Here is a 17,026-nt window from a genome sequence, read left to right on the forward strand (position 1 = left end):
TCTCTGTAATGATCACTCATCATCTCATTCATTAGTTCAGTACCAGAATCTAACAATAAAGACAGTGTAATTAGGACTGTGCATACAGTTGCAACATTCCCCAACAAAAACGCCTTTTTTCTCGCATCCAACCACCAAATAAGGGATGAACGATTTATTTAATGTCCAAGTACATACAAATATATAACTGCTAAGGATTTTGTATAAGAATGATCAGGATTTATTAATCTTTGAGAGAAATAAGCAGATGGTTTTATTACAGGCGAATGACACAAAATTTTGCAACTGTAGAAAGCCTCTTGGCCTAATAAAATAATCGTCAAGTAAAACCCTCTAGAATACATTATCTTCCCTCCCCTGTATATATTTTCATTTAGAAGTGGTTTGGTCACTATATCTGCATTATCAAGGACTCTTGTCACTGTATCCAGTATCTGATGCACAAACATTCATATCTGGGCAGGGAAGGGGGTAGCATCTGGAAACTCTGCACAATTCTCTATTTACCAATGGTATTAGCTATTAACAATCAAACAAGATTCATGTCCACATAAACTTGTTCTAAGAACTTCCATAGATGTGATAGCGGACAAATAATCCTATTAAGTATCGTACTGTCTACTACAAGATATGGAATTGTCAGAATTTACTTGTCCATCCAAAAGGAATTTGAAAACTGTTTAAAATTTTAACTGAGATTTCTCTTCCACTGCAAAATTCATCTACATGTCTAGGAAATTGTGTGCACTCAAGTAACCAAAAATTAAAGCTGTTAATCACTTTGGATTTCTAAGAACAATAATCACAGAATCTCCACGAAGGAACATTTTGCTGATGAACCTATCCTTATTGACAGGCTGAGCTTTCTTTTTCCCTTTTCCTGTCTTTGGTACCTGTAAATTATATCATCAGAGTCAAAGTTGGAATGAACGAAAGTGAAGCTAACTGCATATGGACAATTGTGAACTTTGTTGTCCATTGCTACAACTCAATTGCCACAATATTGCATTGAATAGTGTCTAAAAGTTCAAGGATATAAAAAAGCTCATTGACCTCTGTCCACATTTCTTTAACGTTCTCCAAAACCATGTTGCAATGCCTGTCAAAGGCTCGAACTCGTCCAAGGAGTTTCTTGTTGTTTCTGCAGTTTATTAGAACCTGCAGTGGAAAAAGCAGAGAAGTTATCCATGTGGGATGTAAAAATCTTACAGATAAAAACAATTATAGTAGCAGTACACTGCTAACTCACAGATCTCTCAAGCCAGGTCCTCGATCAATTTTTTCCTTTCAATATCCAACTTACTTGTGTATTGTTTTTCACGCTCATCATAAGAACAGAAAGGGGACCGGTGTTGAATTCCTCCTCCTCAGTCTTCTCTGGCTGCACATTCCGCAAAATAAAGTGTATAAAGAAACATAACATTCAATAAAGTTACAGTGCAATGCACAAAACTAGATGAGTTTTACACAAGTAGGATAGCACATTATACCATGTGAATAAAAATAACTCATAGCTCTGTGCCCATAACTTTTTTAATCCTGAGACTCTGAAGACCTTACTTATGAGAAATGGTAATGAATTCAGAGCTTCAGTTAACAGGTAAGTTATACTTCACAATATATTGCTTAGGGTACAAATATGGAAAAAAAAATCTCATACAAAAGAATCCTGTGATTGAAACTACAAACAGTTCAATGACCTTTACCATTATGCAGACTGCACAAATGAATGATAAATCACAAATCTGTTGTGGCCTCCTTCAAAATGAAGATTAGTAGTGAAGCTAAGTTAAGCAGCATTCTACAGTGACATGACTCTGAGGATCATGGTAATGCCTTAATGTCTGAGACATCCCAGGGTCTTGAAGATTTGGAGTGGACATTCCCTTTTGTAGTTGTCACATCCCAGCAAACTATGGATGATTTCCTATGATGGCAAAAATGGCCTTATAAAGGGCTCCAAGAAGGTTCCCAAAGGATTACAAGTAGGCCCACATTAGAAATTTATTATTTTATATTCTATAATTAAAGGGTATGTAGGATATTATTAAATTTGAGACAGCTTAATCAATTAATTTGAGTCATTTGAATATTACAGTCCTCTTAGCCCAAGAATTGCTTTCCCTCAAGCAATTGCAAACTCAGGTACTCCAAGGTTTGTTTGCTCTCCCATGTGGCATTTCAACTCGCAGATTTTTCTAGAGGACCAGGTACTACCTGATGGAGCGTGACCTCAGCTTCCTCTCTCTGACATCGATGATCTCTATAGGCTCCAACGCAAATTTTCCCTCTTTGTCAATAGGCAGGATTTCCTTGGAAACTATGACATGTTGAACAACCGCCTTCTTGAGGTATGAAATGTGAAAGACGTTGTGAATCCAACTTCTTCTGGAAACTCTAGCTTGCAAGCAACTTCTTCCACTCTCCATACCAGTCTATTGTCTATACGACTATAGTCAAAGGTAGACCAAATCCCCTATTCTAAAATTCAGCTTAATCTTGTGCCTTTCAGCATATATCTTCTCCTGATTTTGAGCTGGTTGTCGATTATCCTTGAGAAACCGAAGGATATCCAAAGACTCTTGTAACCACTTCTTGGCCCTCGGTGCTCAACTATTGCCTGATGCTAAGTCCACAAATGACAGCCTCATAACCATGAAGTGCCTTGACATATCTAATGACATGTGGTAGGTAGTGTTGTAGTAGTGCTCTCCTAAATGAAGCCAATGGATCCACACATTTTTTTGCCCTGAGATGTAGTTCCGCAGGTAACCCTCCAACCACTTGTTCACAAACTCTATTTGACCATCCATCTGCAGGTGGTAGCTTGTACTTGGTGACAACTTTGTGCCTTCCAACTGAAAAAGTTCCACCCTAAAAGTATTGAGGAAAGGCTATCCTTCTCACTAACTATGTTCCATGTAAGGTCATGCACGAAGAACACCTCTCGAAATGAAAAGCTTGGCCACCTAAGCTAAAACCCCATGGAAATGGAAAAGAAATGGGCATATTTGGTCAAACGATCCACCACAACATAAGTGCAATCCTTCCCTTGCACCCTCGGAAGTCCAGTGAGATGATTCCTATTTCTAATCAGGTATTGGCAAAGGTTGAAGTAACCCTACACGTAAGTTATGCTCAAATTTATTCTAATGGCAAGTGAAACATTCTCTCATGTAATGCAACGCATCATTGTAATGCAACGCATCATTTTTAGGCCCTTCCAAGTGAATCTCTCTCGAATCCACCTATATGCCTTGAGGAACCCTAGTGTCCTTACAAGGGTGAATCGTGAAATTCCCTCAATCTTCTCCTCCATCTTCAATTCGAGCACCAAATAAATTGTCCTTGTAGTAGATGATGCAGTCAACCACCTTATACCTATCATCTTGTATTTGACCATCCATCAACTAGCATGCGAAGGTGTTCTTGGAGTACTCGAGGGTCTACTTGGCAGTGCGTCAGCCACCACATTATTTCTTCCCCTTCACTTACTCAACATCAAATTCATATGCTTGGATTTTGCTCACCAATTTTTGTTGTCACTCATTCAAGTACTTTGTGCTCCAGGAAATATCTCAGACCATTGTGGTCCGTCTCCACAACAATTTTTGCTCCAATGAGGTTTTGTCGAAAGTTGGCCAATGTGTGCACAATGGCAAGCACCTCCTTAACATAGATTGAGTACAATCGTTCAGCTCCCGAGAGTTTCCAACTCTCAAACATGATGAGGTGATGATCTTTGTATTAACACCACTCTAATGCCTTCTCCTGGCGCATCACACTCCAAGATGAAGGGTCGAATGAAGTCTAGCAATGCTAGTACCAAAAAATGTACTCATGACTTCAATATATTGAAGGCTTGTTGTGACTACTCATCCCATTGGAAAGCCCTCCTCTTCGTCAAGCTATAAGTGGTGCTCCTAGCTATGAAAACCCTTTCACAAATCTTTTGTAATAACTGCACAGTTTAAAGAACCCATGCAACTTTGTGGATGTTTTGGGTGTGGGCCAATCAAGAATTGTCTAAATTTTCTCCTAATGTTCTTGAACCCCCGAGTACTAATAACGTGACCCGAGTACAAGATTTTAGTCATCCCAAACTTGCACTTGGACCTTTTTGCAAATAGCGTGTGACTCTACATTCCTAATACCTTGTCCAAATGCATGAGATGTTGCTCCTACATCTGGCTGTAATAAGTATGTGGTCAAAGAATGCCAACAAATGCTTATGCAATTGCTTGTTGAAGATGTGACTCATGCAAGCCTAGAAGGTTTGGTAAATTAGTCAGCCCAAATGGCGTGGCCAAGAACTCATTCTGTTCATAGTGGAAACCGAATGTTGTCTCTTGAAGATCTTGCTCCCTTGTGCAAATCTAGTGGTAGCCAAGCGAAGATCAATCTTGAAGTAGACTACTCTGCGTAGCTCATTTGACGGTACATTGATCCTAGGAATGGGGGTATCTTTTGTTGATGGTCTTCTTGTTCAACACGTGGTAGTGGATGCACATCCTGAGAGTCGCATCCTCCTTTTTACCAACACTTTTGAGGATGAAAAGGGATTAAAGTTTGGTTTGATCCATCCTTTGTCAAGGAGCTCTTGGATCATCTTCTCTATCTCTTCTTTGAGCTTTCTAAGATGGCGATAGGGCGTGGTGTCAATAATAAGCTTGGTGCCCTCCTTCAACTCAATGGTGTGATGAATACCTCTATATGGGGGTATACTAAACTGTGCTTATCCAACACCACCTAAAGTTCGTCATGCTAGTAGTAGGTTCGTTGCCCACCTGAAGGTTTGGTCGAGACCAAACACTGTGTCGCTCATACGACCTCGTCATGTCTGAAAAAAATCTTTATCTATTTTGCGGAAATCTCCCTTGGAACATTATTCCACATTCCTCTCAATGTCAGCTTGCCATCCACTTTGAATGAGAATCCCATCCTTTTGAATGAGGGTCTCCATCCATTGAATGCCAAAGATGACATCTACGTCATCCAAATCTACTATGAAGAAATCACCAATCCTCTATAGTTCCCCATGGTGATGTTGAGTTACAGAACTAGATGATTACATGACATGAAATTTCCTCCTATCACCTTGACTTTGAACCCTTCATGTTCCTCCGTATGCAAACCCCTCCAAGTTACGAGTGACAAGTTGAAGAAGTTGAGAGTGGCCTCATTGTCCAACATGACTAACACATTGTCCCTAAAGTGTACCACAAATCCAAAACACAATGCACTTTGGAATGTTGGCCACCACAATGACACCTACCCTTTGTACCAGTGTAGCAACCCTCTCTACTCAATTCGTTTCAACTTTAGCCTCCTCTTCTTCTTGCAGCTTGGACCCTTCATTCTACTCCTCCCACCGAACACCACCTCAATATAGTGAATTTTTCCCTTGCCTAAGCATTAGTGTCATGGTTCCCATGGTTCCTTGAAAGTGCAGAAAAGCTTTCTCCTCTAAACTCCAACCTTATAACCTCGGCCAATGATGGCTTCTTTGAGTATGATTTGTTGTCTTTCTCCCTCAGTGTGAGGGGTGGTTTGGCATGTGTGTAACTCTTGGAAGAAGAAGACGAGGTAGTCGCGTCTTGTGCCTTCTTAATTGCTTCTATGAGCATGTTGGGGTTAAGCCCTTGGACCCAACCCTTTAGGATTCCATCAATCTATCCATGAACAACATAGTTAGTCTCTCTGAGATGTCAATAACCAACATTGACGGCCTTTGAAATTCTATGATGTAATTGTCCACTAGTTCTAGTTGCTTTAGTTGTGTCGAATCCTTGAAGTTGAGATCCTAATCCTTCGTGTCAAAGCGGTCTATGAGTCTCTTTTTGAAGTAGCCATATGAAGTGACTTGATCATGGCCTAGAGTGTTCATTCCATGGTGTCACCATTCACTAGTGACTCCTTCCAATTGGAGCGCTGCAAATTTGATCGCCTCATCTTAGAACATTGGATTGAGCTAGAAGTAGGTGTCTTTTTTTTGTACCCTGGAGTGACTAGAATGCTAGCCAATATGAAACCATTATACTTTTGGAAGGACATGAAGTAGGAAACAATTGAGTTTGTTGCAGGTTGTCTCAAATGTCAGAAGGTCAAAGTCGAGCACAAATATCCAACTGGGTTGCGCCACCCAATTGAAGTTCCAGAGTGGAAATGGCAAATAATTAGTATGGATTTTATATAAGGGTTACCTATAACTAGAAAGAGACATAACACTATTCTCATAGTAGTGGATCAACTAACAAAGGTAGCTAATTTCATTCCAAGAAATTTAATCGATGGAGCACCAAAAATTACCCATAAATTTGTAAAGGAAATTTTCAAACTTCATGGGGTCTCAAAAAAGATTATTTCAAATAGGGATGCTAGAATGACATCTAGGTTTTGGCAATCTTTGTTTTCTATTTTGGGAAAAAATTTGAATATCAATTCAGCCTATCATCCAACAACTGGCGGGCAGACAGAAAGGGTAAACCAAGTACTAGAAGATCTTTAAGAGTATACTAAATGGATCAGCAATATCGTTGGGAGATGTATCTCCCATTGGTAGAATTTGCTTATAATAACTCATATCACTATGCTATTAAGATGGCACCATTTGAGGCTCTATATGGACGAAAATGTAGAGCTCGTGTAAGTTGGAACAGGATTGAGAATCGAGTAATTGTTGGTCCTAAGATGCTCTTAGAAATGGAAGAACAGGGGGTTTGAATCCGTCAGAGGTTAAAGGAGGCAGATGACCATCACAAGAGTTATGCAGATGCTAAAAGAACTCCCAGAGAATTTGAGATGGGAGAAAAGGTTCTATTTAGAGTAAAGCCCCAAAAGGGTGCTATCAAATTTGGTAAAAACGCTAAATTGGCCCAGAGATATGTGGGACCCTATGAAATATTGGATGTTGTAAATCATGTAGCCTTTAGAATTGCTCTACCTCCAGCCCTTGCCCGGATGCATAATGTGTTCATGTACTCATCTTAAGAAGTATATAGCTAATGCTGAACATGTTATTGATTGGAATCTCTTGCAAGTGTGAGACTCGGGAGTGGTAGAAATAGAACCACTCAGACTACTCGAGGTGCGCAAGCTTTGCTTACAAAACCAAGATGTCACCCAATGCAAGGTCCAATGGGACCAATATGCTGAGGAGAATGCCACTTGGGAAGATTATGATGAAATCTTCCAGAAATCTCCCCATGTTTTTCCATGAACATGTACTATAGATCGATACTATTACATTGTGATTTAAATTGAGACATTGTGACTTGATGCTATTTGAGACTATCTTACAGTTTTTATATAAGATATTGTGGATGTTCTTCTTGTGTATTTAGTTGCAATTATTCATCAGGGACAATGAAACACAAGGGGGGGAGTATGCTACATCCCCTATTTTGTTAATTTCAAAATACTTTATTTCGTCGTTGAGGCTTCAAGCAAATCAATAGTGGTTGGTTAAATTAGCTGCACATTTTGATTTCATGTGAAAGGGAAATATTGGTTATTCGTTATGTTTCATATGATATTGAAGATATTGGTTAATCATTATGCTAATACATGATTTGGAAATGGTTGGTTAATATGGTTATTAGCTATGGCTACTAAATTTTATTTGAATGATGTGTTAATACTCTTTCACCATGTTATTTTCTCTTGCAAGAGTGCAACGAAGGGGGGGAGCATTGGCATAGAGGGAATAGGGCACGTGTGCACCAACCTGCTACCGAACTACCAGCTATTAGTCTAAACCACCGTTGTCACAGGAAAGCAAGCTAGGACAAACTAGACAATGCCAAGTGTCCACCAAATGCATATATATTATTATATTTCACATAAACAAATAAAAAAGAAGTAAAATTGTTACCTTTACATACCATTTGGAAAGTCTACTCCATCTATTGGCGAATTTTGCTCTGTTATATAATATCCATGGTACCTAGGTATAATTGTACACATTCATTATACATAAATATGTACATATGTAGATAACTTGGAGTAATACATATGTGCATACGTGAACCTTAATACACCTATACATACATGTGTACACAATTTTATTATAAATCGCATATGTATATATGTGTGTCTGTAACACCACATACAACTATACTTAGATAATATATAATAGATATAATAGGTTGGGTGCAGGCCAATTGCTACGGAATTAAATTATCTCATATTCAAGCAGCTTCTTATATTCTTTTAACATGTCGACCACCTTTGCTATTTATATTTTGTCAAGAACATCAACTCATGCTCGCCACCTTGCATACCTTTCACACACATAACTCCTTGATTAGGTTCGACCTGTGTAACCGTACATTATTCTATAAAGAGGAAAATAGTAAACACTCGAGGGCTTGCTCTCCATTCTTGTTTGCAAATTCTTGCCATTCTATTACAGTTCTTGCCAAGGAAGTTTAATCCTGCTAGAAGCGCCGAACAGCAGCCATTTAATTCAGATATTGAAGCTCGCAACTGGGAGTAGTAAAAGTATCTCATTCATATTGCAACAAAGCTATGTTAGGTCATAATTATTACTCTTCTCATGCCACTACTGTCATTCAATGTTAGTCTGAATGTATACATCAGTTCTTTCTTTCATTTTTAATGGTCCAATCGGACATTAAGATCATATAGCAAAGTTTGAAACTTATATGTATAGACATGCCGAACATTGGATGAGTCGTCGACTCAAATTGTTTCATAATTCCCTTTTTTCCTATTTGTTTCATAGTGTGGTAATGACTAAAAAAATTATGTGGGATCACACACACTTCATGTTACAACGACATCCTTCCATATGCTACTGAGAGCATGGAAGTATACTCTGCTGGACATGAAGCGGCCGAGAAGGCTTACCATTTTGTTTACATGCATTATTTAAGAAAGCTCTTGAAGGAATTGTTGATATTCTATTGCATCTTTCAACTAGCCTAATGTTCACTGGAGAATTACACCACGAATCATCAAGGAAGGCTATGTAAGGTAGAGATGTGTGGTGTAATCTATGTAAGATGATTCGAACAATTCTCTGCATAAAAATAAAATATATATATCAGAATCTAGAAAATTTGTAAACTAAAAACGGTAATCTAGTTAGCTCATGGTTGAGAGTTTGGGGGATGTCTTGTTTGTCTAGTCAAGCGATGGGTGATCAGGTACACAGTGTCCATGTAAATCCCTGGCCAGGGTAGGTTTTCAGTGGCAAATGATCCTGCTAGGATCTCCAGAGGTCGATAAAACACGCAGTCAGATGGATAGGATGTTAAGAGAGTTCTACGGTCTAGTTAGTTGTGTAGTTGACACTCTAACTCCAAGACAGGATGGTGTATACGTGCCTTATCTTGTGCAGGGTAGGGCCACTCTCAGCTGAGAATGAGTGGGGGATACACTAGGTCCATAGTTGGTTGGTTAAGCCTCTGACAATGCGTCTCCTCTCCACCAAAGCCAAGACTTGCACGAGAGATAATGGGTCTTCATTTCTTAGCTTGATGTGATTTGAACTTGGATGGTATTTACATTTCCTTTCAAACTTTATTTCGAGATTAGCTATATGTGTGTGTGTGTAATGTCCCCGTCATAAAATAAATGTATTTAATTAAACCTTGTTAATGGGTCGATTGATTTAATGTATCTCAAACCCATTTTTATTTTGTTTCCGTAGTTTGTGTTGCCGTCGGCTATCTTTGTACACCCTCGAAAAGTTTCCCAACGAGTATTAAAGCACGACTTGTAGGTAGTCTATAGGCATGCTTTGGATTATTTTCTATGTACTGTGAATTCCTGTTGGGATTCTCTGTTGTTCACCATTTCGGAAGTGAAAGATCTTCCTTATTTGGCTCTTGCAGATTCGGTGGGAATCAACCCTCACCCTATTCCGTCACCTATAATACTTCGCTCAGATTTAGCAAATCAGAGCACCACCTTTTCCGCATATGTATTTCTTGAAGGAATTATCTACATTCGAGTATTTCTTATTTGGTATATGGATTCCATATAAATCTATGCGTTTGTGAATGAACAGGAGTATTCTCACTGTAGACTCATCTGTACACTTCTTGTCCTTGTCTGTACTACTCTTTCAGTGGTCGTACGGCCTTCACCCTCCTTCCACCACCTTCGTACATTGTTGTTGCCATCCCTCAGTCCAACGTACAGCCTGTCGTACGGCCAACTCAGCCTCACACCGTACACCCTCCCCTCTTTCTTCACCGTACAGCAGCTTTGACCACTGTACGGCCATCTCTGGCAACCGTACAGCCTTCTGTGTGTCCCCTGCAATCCTCCACCGTACAGCCATAAAAGAAGCTTTCGTACACCCACTATCCCCACACTGTACGGTTATAACAGTAGCCACCATACGGCCACTATCCCCACACCATAGGAGCCTCATTCTAGGTGCTTGTATGGCCATCCAGATTGGTTGACACTAGACCTCCGTACGTGGGAACATTACAGTGTGCACGCAATTACATTTACTTCTTTCAGTTATATAAAGTGTTAGTAAAATGTTTCAATTAGTTAATGATCACTCTTATGTGTAATTTATTTGTTTATTCGTAATTAAATAAAGATAGTAAATCTTCAATTGGTAGTTAAGGCATTTCACGTGAATACAGTTAAACTGTTAGAGTCATTAATCCCATGCATGTGATTATGTAGATAGCTTATTGATAAAATATAAGAAAATTAAGAATTAGGAAAATAGGATGTTTCAATAGTCCATTGATTTAGCTGCCAAACTTTTTTATGCATGTGCTCTTTCATTTCATTTGGCAAACGTCACCTTATTTTAAAACTATGTTGAGAGATATATTAAGGGTTGGGCCCTCTTATGCCCGCCATAGAGAATATAGATTGTGTAACTCCCTCCTTGAAAAATGATATTCAAAAGAGACCATTGATGGAGGAGACGAGGCAAAACATGGATTAGGACTATATGTTCCATAGTCATGGATGTTACATGCCCTGCTAGTTCATACTTTCTTAATTCTATTGATTGTTTTGGGAAACTTAAAAGGATGTTGATTTCAGTTTGCTATTTAGAAGGAGGCCATAGGTCAGGCCTTCTAATGTTGTGCAAGTTGTCAGACTCAGCTTGTGTTTGTAAGTTAGTTTGATGATTGAGAATGCTTACAAACATAATTTGGACTCCATGTCGTGTACGTTCTTCAAAAATTGCTTTAAAAACTTTTGCAAAATAGATTGGGTGAAGGTGGCAGTTGCAGAAGCTATAGACATATAAATGTTTGCATGTAACAATCACACTTCACTTGCACTATTTCTTTCTTATTCAAAGAAAGAATTCCTCAACCTAGTTGAGACTAGATATGTTAGCTAGTATATTTTGCTAAAGAGGGTGTTGGATGTGCAAGATGCTCTACAATCCATGATTGGTTGTGGGTACTGGCAAAAGTGGGCTCAATCAAAGACAGAAGAAGGGAAGGTGATAAGAGAAAGAGTTCTTCATGAAACTTGGTGGTCCAATGTCAAGTACTAAAAAAAATTTAAAATGAGTTTGTCACTTTTGTTTTACTTTGTATTCTAAAAGATTTAGTTATTAAATATTACTTGCAGGTATGTTTTCTCTATCATATCACTAGTTGTGGGGGTAAATCCAATATGCATATACAAACTCTCCTACCCTGGGAGCAGTCTATGGGACTTTTAAAAGGATGCTTGATCAAACGAAGAAAGTGATTCACCAAAAGGACCCTGAATTGAAATTCTATGAGTATATTGCTCCTATTATCACAAAGAGATAAGACACGATAAGAAGCCCTCTTCATAGGCTTACCTATGCTCTTAATTCAAAGTGATATGCACCTAGACCTAGCTGAATGCTTCCCTCTAAGGATGAAGAGGTGATAGAGGGGCATACAGAAGCCCTTTATAAAATGTATAGCAGCAAGCAGCAATCATTCTTTGAGAATAGGGGCACTAGTTCTAAATTCTACAGGGTCCTACATTCAACATATCAGAAGCTAGAATAGAAAAGGCCACTGTCACAAAAATACCTCATTAAAAGGTGGAAATTTCATGGCAAGGACACATCAGAATTGAAACAACCTCCCATTTGTTTGCTCTCCTCTGTTGCAGAGAGGAAGTGGTCCACGTTTGGCTTCATCCACTCCATTAAGAGAAATAGGCTTACTTCAAAACGAGTTCAAAAACAAGTTGCAATTCATATTGTCTTGAGATGTTAGAACCAATAGACTACTGAGTATCGCTAGACTCCAACAACAAGATGGGATGTCGATCCTGAAGATGTTGAGCAAATTGTGAGGTGTGACCAAGAATGGCAGGGCTACCATTGGATGATCCAATTCAGGTAGAAAGTGATAGTCTTTTGATGTCGATAGACTTAATGAAGCTTAGCTTCATAGACTCATAGACTCTCGTATTTTGATGTTTCTGACTTTTGTATACATATTTAAGACTTTTGGATACTAATAGACAATGGTATTTCGATGTTCAAGATTGTCGTTATAAGTCTTTAAATGTCAATAGCCTTAATGAGGTTTAGTTTCATGGACTCCTGTATTTTGATGTTTGAGACTTTTGTATACATATTTAAGACGTTTGGACATAAATAGACCATGATATTTCGATGTTCAAGATCGTTGTTATACTACTACTCTCATAATTTATATACATATTGATATTGTTGTTATCAGTTATTGACATAGCTCTCTTTATTTGTAATTAACTAAGTTACCGCATTCATTCAGGGAACATGAAAATCGAATTCAATTCGATGCAAAGTTGAAGTCGGTTGAATTTGAAACCAAATTGCTTTTTCTTTGACATATTCGGTGGAAATTCGTCCAACGAGACCCTGGTCGACTTTTTGACCAATTTCAGCGAATTTTAAAAACCACCTACGACTCTAGGAGGAATGTCGAATGGTTTTGAACAAATTTCATGCGAATTTGGCAAAAGTTCAGTTCTATTGACTTTCAACGGAAATGTTATAACATTATTTTAATGTTAAATGATATATTGATATTATTAAACGGTAAACCTAAAACATAAATACATTGTAACTTAGTTTATTATTGTTAAAAATTAGTTGCCCACAAAACAAGAGGTTTATCATTGTTGCCAATTTACTCCTTCCTTACTCCATTGACACCAATCGAATATTTAGGATTATATCTACTGAATACCAAGTACTAGTATTATCAGTTCTAGTTAACATTAATCATTTGTATGGTGGTTAGCATCGTATAGGGGACTTAATAAATCCCATCGATGCGTATTAACTAAAAATTTGTGAATAACAATATTGCCATGTTGGTTCCATCATGCAAGACTCCAACTGGATTATTATAGGTTTACCCGTAAATATGGTTAGCCCTTTAATTGTATATGTATTACTTATATTGACTGACGCTGTTTTAAGTCCCTTGGTTACCTAAGTTGATCATAGATATTATTGACTTGACTTTATGTTTGTAATTTATTTAATTATTTGTAATATACTAATTTCAATTTATTCATTTATTAATAGTATTAAATTATTATTAGTTGCCTGTCTAATATAAAGAAGTTGAAACTAATCTCAACTATCACCCAACAAATATATATATGACTTGGCTTCTCTTTTAAGTGTGTTTTGGAAGATAATATATATATATATATATATATATATATATATATATATATATCTTGTATGAACGAACCCAAAACAAACCGAACCCAGCCCAAAAAAAATCGAGGGAATATCGAACCTGCATATGCACCAGAATCTGAACCGGAAACTTAGGTAACTAATATATTAATATATTTAATATATATCTTGTATGAATGAACCCAAAATGAACCGAACCCAGCCAAAAAAATATCAAGGGAATGTTGAACCCGAATATTAAACCTACATACAAACTAGAATCCGAACCAGCAACTTAGGTAACTAATATATTAATATATGTATATTGTCATCACACGCCATCTAAAAATGGTCATTGAATTGTCATCCATGAAACATGTCTTCTACCATCCCCTATCCCCAAAATCTCGTGGAACATGGGAATTATCCTACATGCACACATTTAAGAAATCTCCCAGCTAGTTTTGAGAAGGATATGGAAGATATACCTTGTTGTGACCACCAGTCACAATATCGCCCAAGCCTGGGACCCCCTTTTTTTAAAAAAAAATTTGCCAGCTGTATCCTTATGCTGTAGAGCGCATGTCAGTGGAACCAAAGATTATAATCCTTCGTTCCATCAAAAGCCCGCTCCCTAAAGTGTGTAAGCCCAAAATTGGGAAAGCGAAGGATTGTTTCAAAAAGATAGAATCCTTCATTCCATCAAAATCCCGCTTTCCATAAAAGCGTTTGAGCGTAGTTTTAAATCAGTGAAGGAAAAGGATAAATCTTTCATTCCATGAAAATCCCGACCCGCAAATCATGGATCGCAATTTCAAGGTAGTGAAGGATGTTTTGCAAAAGATAAAATCCTTCATCTGAAAAAAAGCCCGACCCCGAAAAGCGTGGAGCGCAGTTTTAAATCAATGAGGGAATGTTTTTGAAAAAGATAAAATCTTTCATTCCATGAAAATCCCGACCCGCAAATCATGGAGCGCAAATTAGCAGGAGTCGTGGAATAATTTGAAAAAGACAAAATTCTTCAAAAGCCTGATTCGGACAATGGAATGCACGTGGAGGATGTGGCAGCCGGATTTTCTGCTGGAGAATTTATGGACCCACAGTCGGTGCTCAAAGGTGCTAGGCACATGGCAGCAGTAGAAATCAGTTGTGAGCCAGCTGTTAAGGAATATGCCCGTACTTATTACATGAAGAGGCAGTGGTAACTACTAAACCTACTGCTGATGGCAATAATGCTATAGGTCCATCAGTATGCTAGGATAAAGTGGCTGAGTAACAAGCAAATAAGTAAGTTCGACGATGCACAGTGGCTTTTTATTCAGAAAGCTAGAGAAGAGAAACTTCTTCAGGTTACTATCAGTTTGTCTAAGATGACTTAGATGGCACTTTAATGAATGAATTTGAAGCTTTCTATCTTAGTGATGGAGTGAGCAGATCAGCGCAGCTTTGGAAGGAAAAGCATAAACTAATATTCAAGGATGCCATATGCAACTACATTTTGCCTAGTATGGAGAAGGAAGCTCGAATAGTGTTGTCTATAAGAGCCAAAAACTGGCTGCTTCAGGACTACGGAATGCAGCTATGGTAGAGAAATATTATCATTGAAGCAACACACATCCAGTAAAACGCGGGAAAATTGAAAATTTTGAGAAAAAATCCAAAATTTAGAGGAAGAGGGTGAAATTCCTTGAGAAGTGAAAAATTGGGTTAAGAGAAAAGCAAAAAAGCAATGTTCCTTCAAAAAAAGTTTTTTTTTAATTTACATTAAAAAATTAAATATTAGTTTTACTTATATTTAATTTGATATTTTTTTGAATAATAATCCAAAAAAAAAAGATGGAGAAAAGTTAGAAATGAATTTGATTTTTTCATTTAAATATGGAAATTAATTAAATATTGATTTTTTAATTGATATTTAATTAATAAAAGTGAAAAAAAAAAAAATCAAAATGGGATAAGAAATACTTAGCTTCATCTTGAAGCTAAGAGCATCAAAATAGAAACTTTTTGAATCAAACAGCAAAAAAGCAACAAGTGGCACAAAAGATGGAAACCTTGATGGTTAAGTAAAGCAACTTCCTAATTTTAGTCTACAGCTTTAAAGGCATCTTTTTTGAAGGATGATTTCTATAAGAAACCCTCTCATTCATTCAGGCTCACACAGAAATTTCAGAAGCAAATCGAGAATAGGAGTTAGATTTGAGGAGTTCAAGGAAGTGTATTTTTTGAGAAATTTTTTGAAATTGTTGAGGAGTTTTCTGGGATTTCACGACAGAAGATTTTGAATCCTATCAGAAAGGAATTTTCTTTGCAAAAAGGAGAATGGCAGAGCCCAGGGGAACAGGAGAAACATGAGGACAACTGATAAAGAATGAAAGGAGAGGATTCTATCCTAAATCCAAAATTGTGTCAAAGTGGGCAGAAATTGGAGATACAAGTCTTGGCGGCCTTGATTTGAAAGATTTTAACCGGAGAATGCTTGGACATAATGACTATCACCCAACACACCTGGCTACAAAAATTGTGAGAAGTGGAATTTTTGCTGCAGCTGGTTTTTCTCCTTCTTTTCAGCATCCAAAGTTAATCATGGAATGTACCAAGCACTACAGTCCTAGAGACAGAACCATTCGAGATTCTGAACGAAATATTCTAGCAGATTTTTCTCCGACATCCATTTCTGAAGCATTTGGAATTCCTTCAAATCCAAGGATGGTCACAAAAACACAAGAGCAAGCACTGAGAATCTATACATCTGGAATCAATTTTTGTGAAGAAATAATCAACAAAAGATGGTAGAAAAAGAATAGACCGCATCATTCCAAGATTCCTAAGAAATAGTATGGCTCGACTTGCAGAGGGAATATAGTGATATGGTCATGATGTTGAGTCGCATATTTGGCATGCCTTATTCTTATAGGTTTGAATCTTGGATGTGGTATTTTGTTGAGCAGGTGATGGAGGAAGGCGACAGAATAGATTGGGCTGGGCTCATAAGTGATAACCTAAATGAGCAGTTGATGAATCTAGAGCATACAAGGAGATTTTACATGAGCTCCTATGTCATCTACATGCTAGCACAGAGGACAAATTATGATGGACTACGATGCAAAGGACCGATTGGAAGCGGAACCCAAAACCTCAAAGTCCATGAATGTTACCCACAATTGCATTTGCATTCAAAGGATGATTACATGAGGGTTAATGATATATTTGCCATGCGCATAGTAAGAACACTACAAAAGAGGCCACATATAAGAATGTCAATGGGTGCAATGAAGTTGGTTGAGGAATATTGCACCTGGTTCATTCAGTTTCCTACCTTTTCATACATCCGAGTTCAAGGATTCTCCACGGAGCCATACAAACTTCCAAGGTATCCAACGGATAAGATGGTCTTGTTAG

The 17,026-nt window shown here is 37.8% G+C and overlaps 1 protein-coding gene across 2 annotated transcripts in view; it reads right to left on the reverse strand.

Moving 5' to 3' along the window:
* Positions 1-472: 472 nt before the first annotated feature.
* Positions 473-17,026, reverse strand: part of LOC149578185 (uncharacterized) — a 72,976-nt gene continuing 56,422 nt past the window's right edge. The window contains exons 1-4 of one of the 2 annotated variants that reach the window (XM_089827788.1): positions 1,491-2,245; positions 1,304-1,381; positions 1,054-1,158; positions 473-893 (exon numbers count right to left, since the gene is read on the reverse strand). In XM_089827788.1, the coding sequence (XP_089683914.1) occupies positions 777-893; positions 1,054-1,158; positions 1,304-1,381; positions 1,491-1,493 (303 nt within the window). In that variant the 5' untranslated portion in view covers positions 1,494-2,245 and the 3' untranslated portion in view covers positions 473-776. Of the gene's footprint in view, positions 894-1,053; positions 1,159-1,303; positions 1,382-1,490; positions 2,246-17,026 lie in introns of those variants that run through there. The other variant, XM_089827787.1, reaches the window with a different exon arrangement.

This window comes from Cupressus sempervirens, chromosome 1 (assembly GCF_028749045.1).
Source record: "Cupressus sempervirens isolate cs-2001-9-10 chromosome 1, ASM2874904v1, whole genome shotgun sequence".
NCBI classification, from domain to species: Eukaryota; Viridiplantae; Streptophyta; class Pinopsida; order Cupressales; family Cupressaceae; genus Cupressus; species Cupressus sempervirens.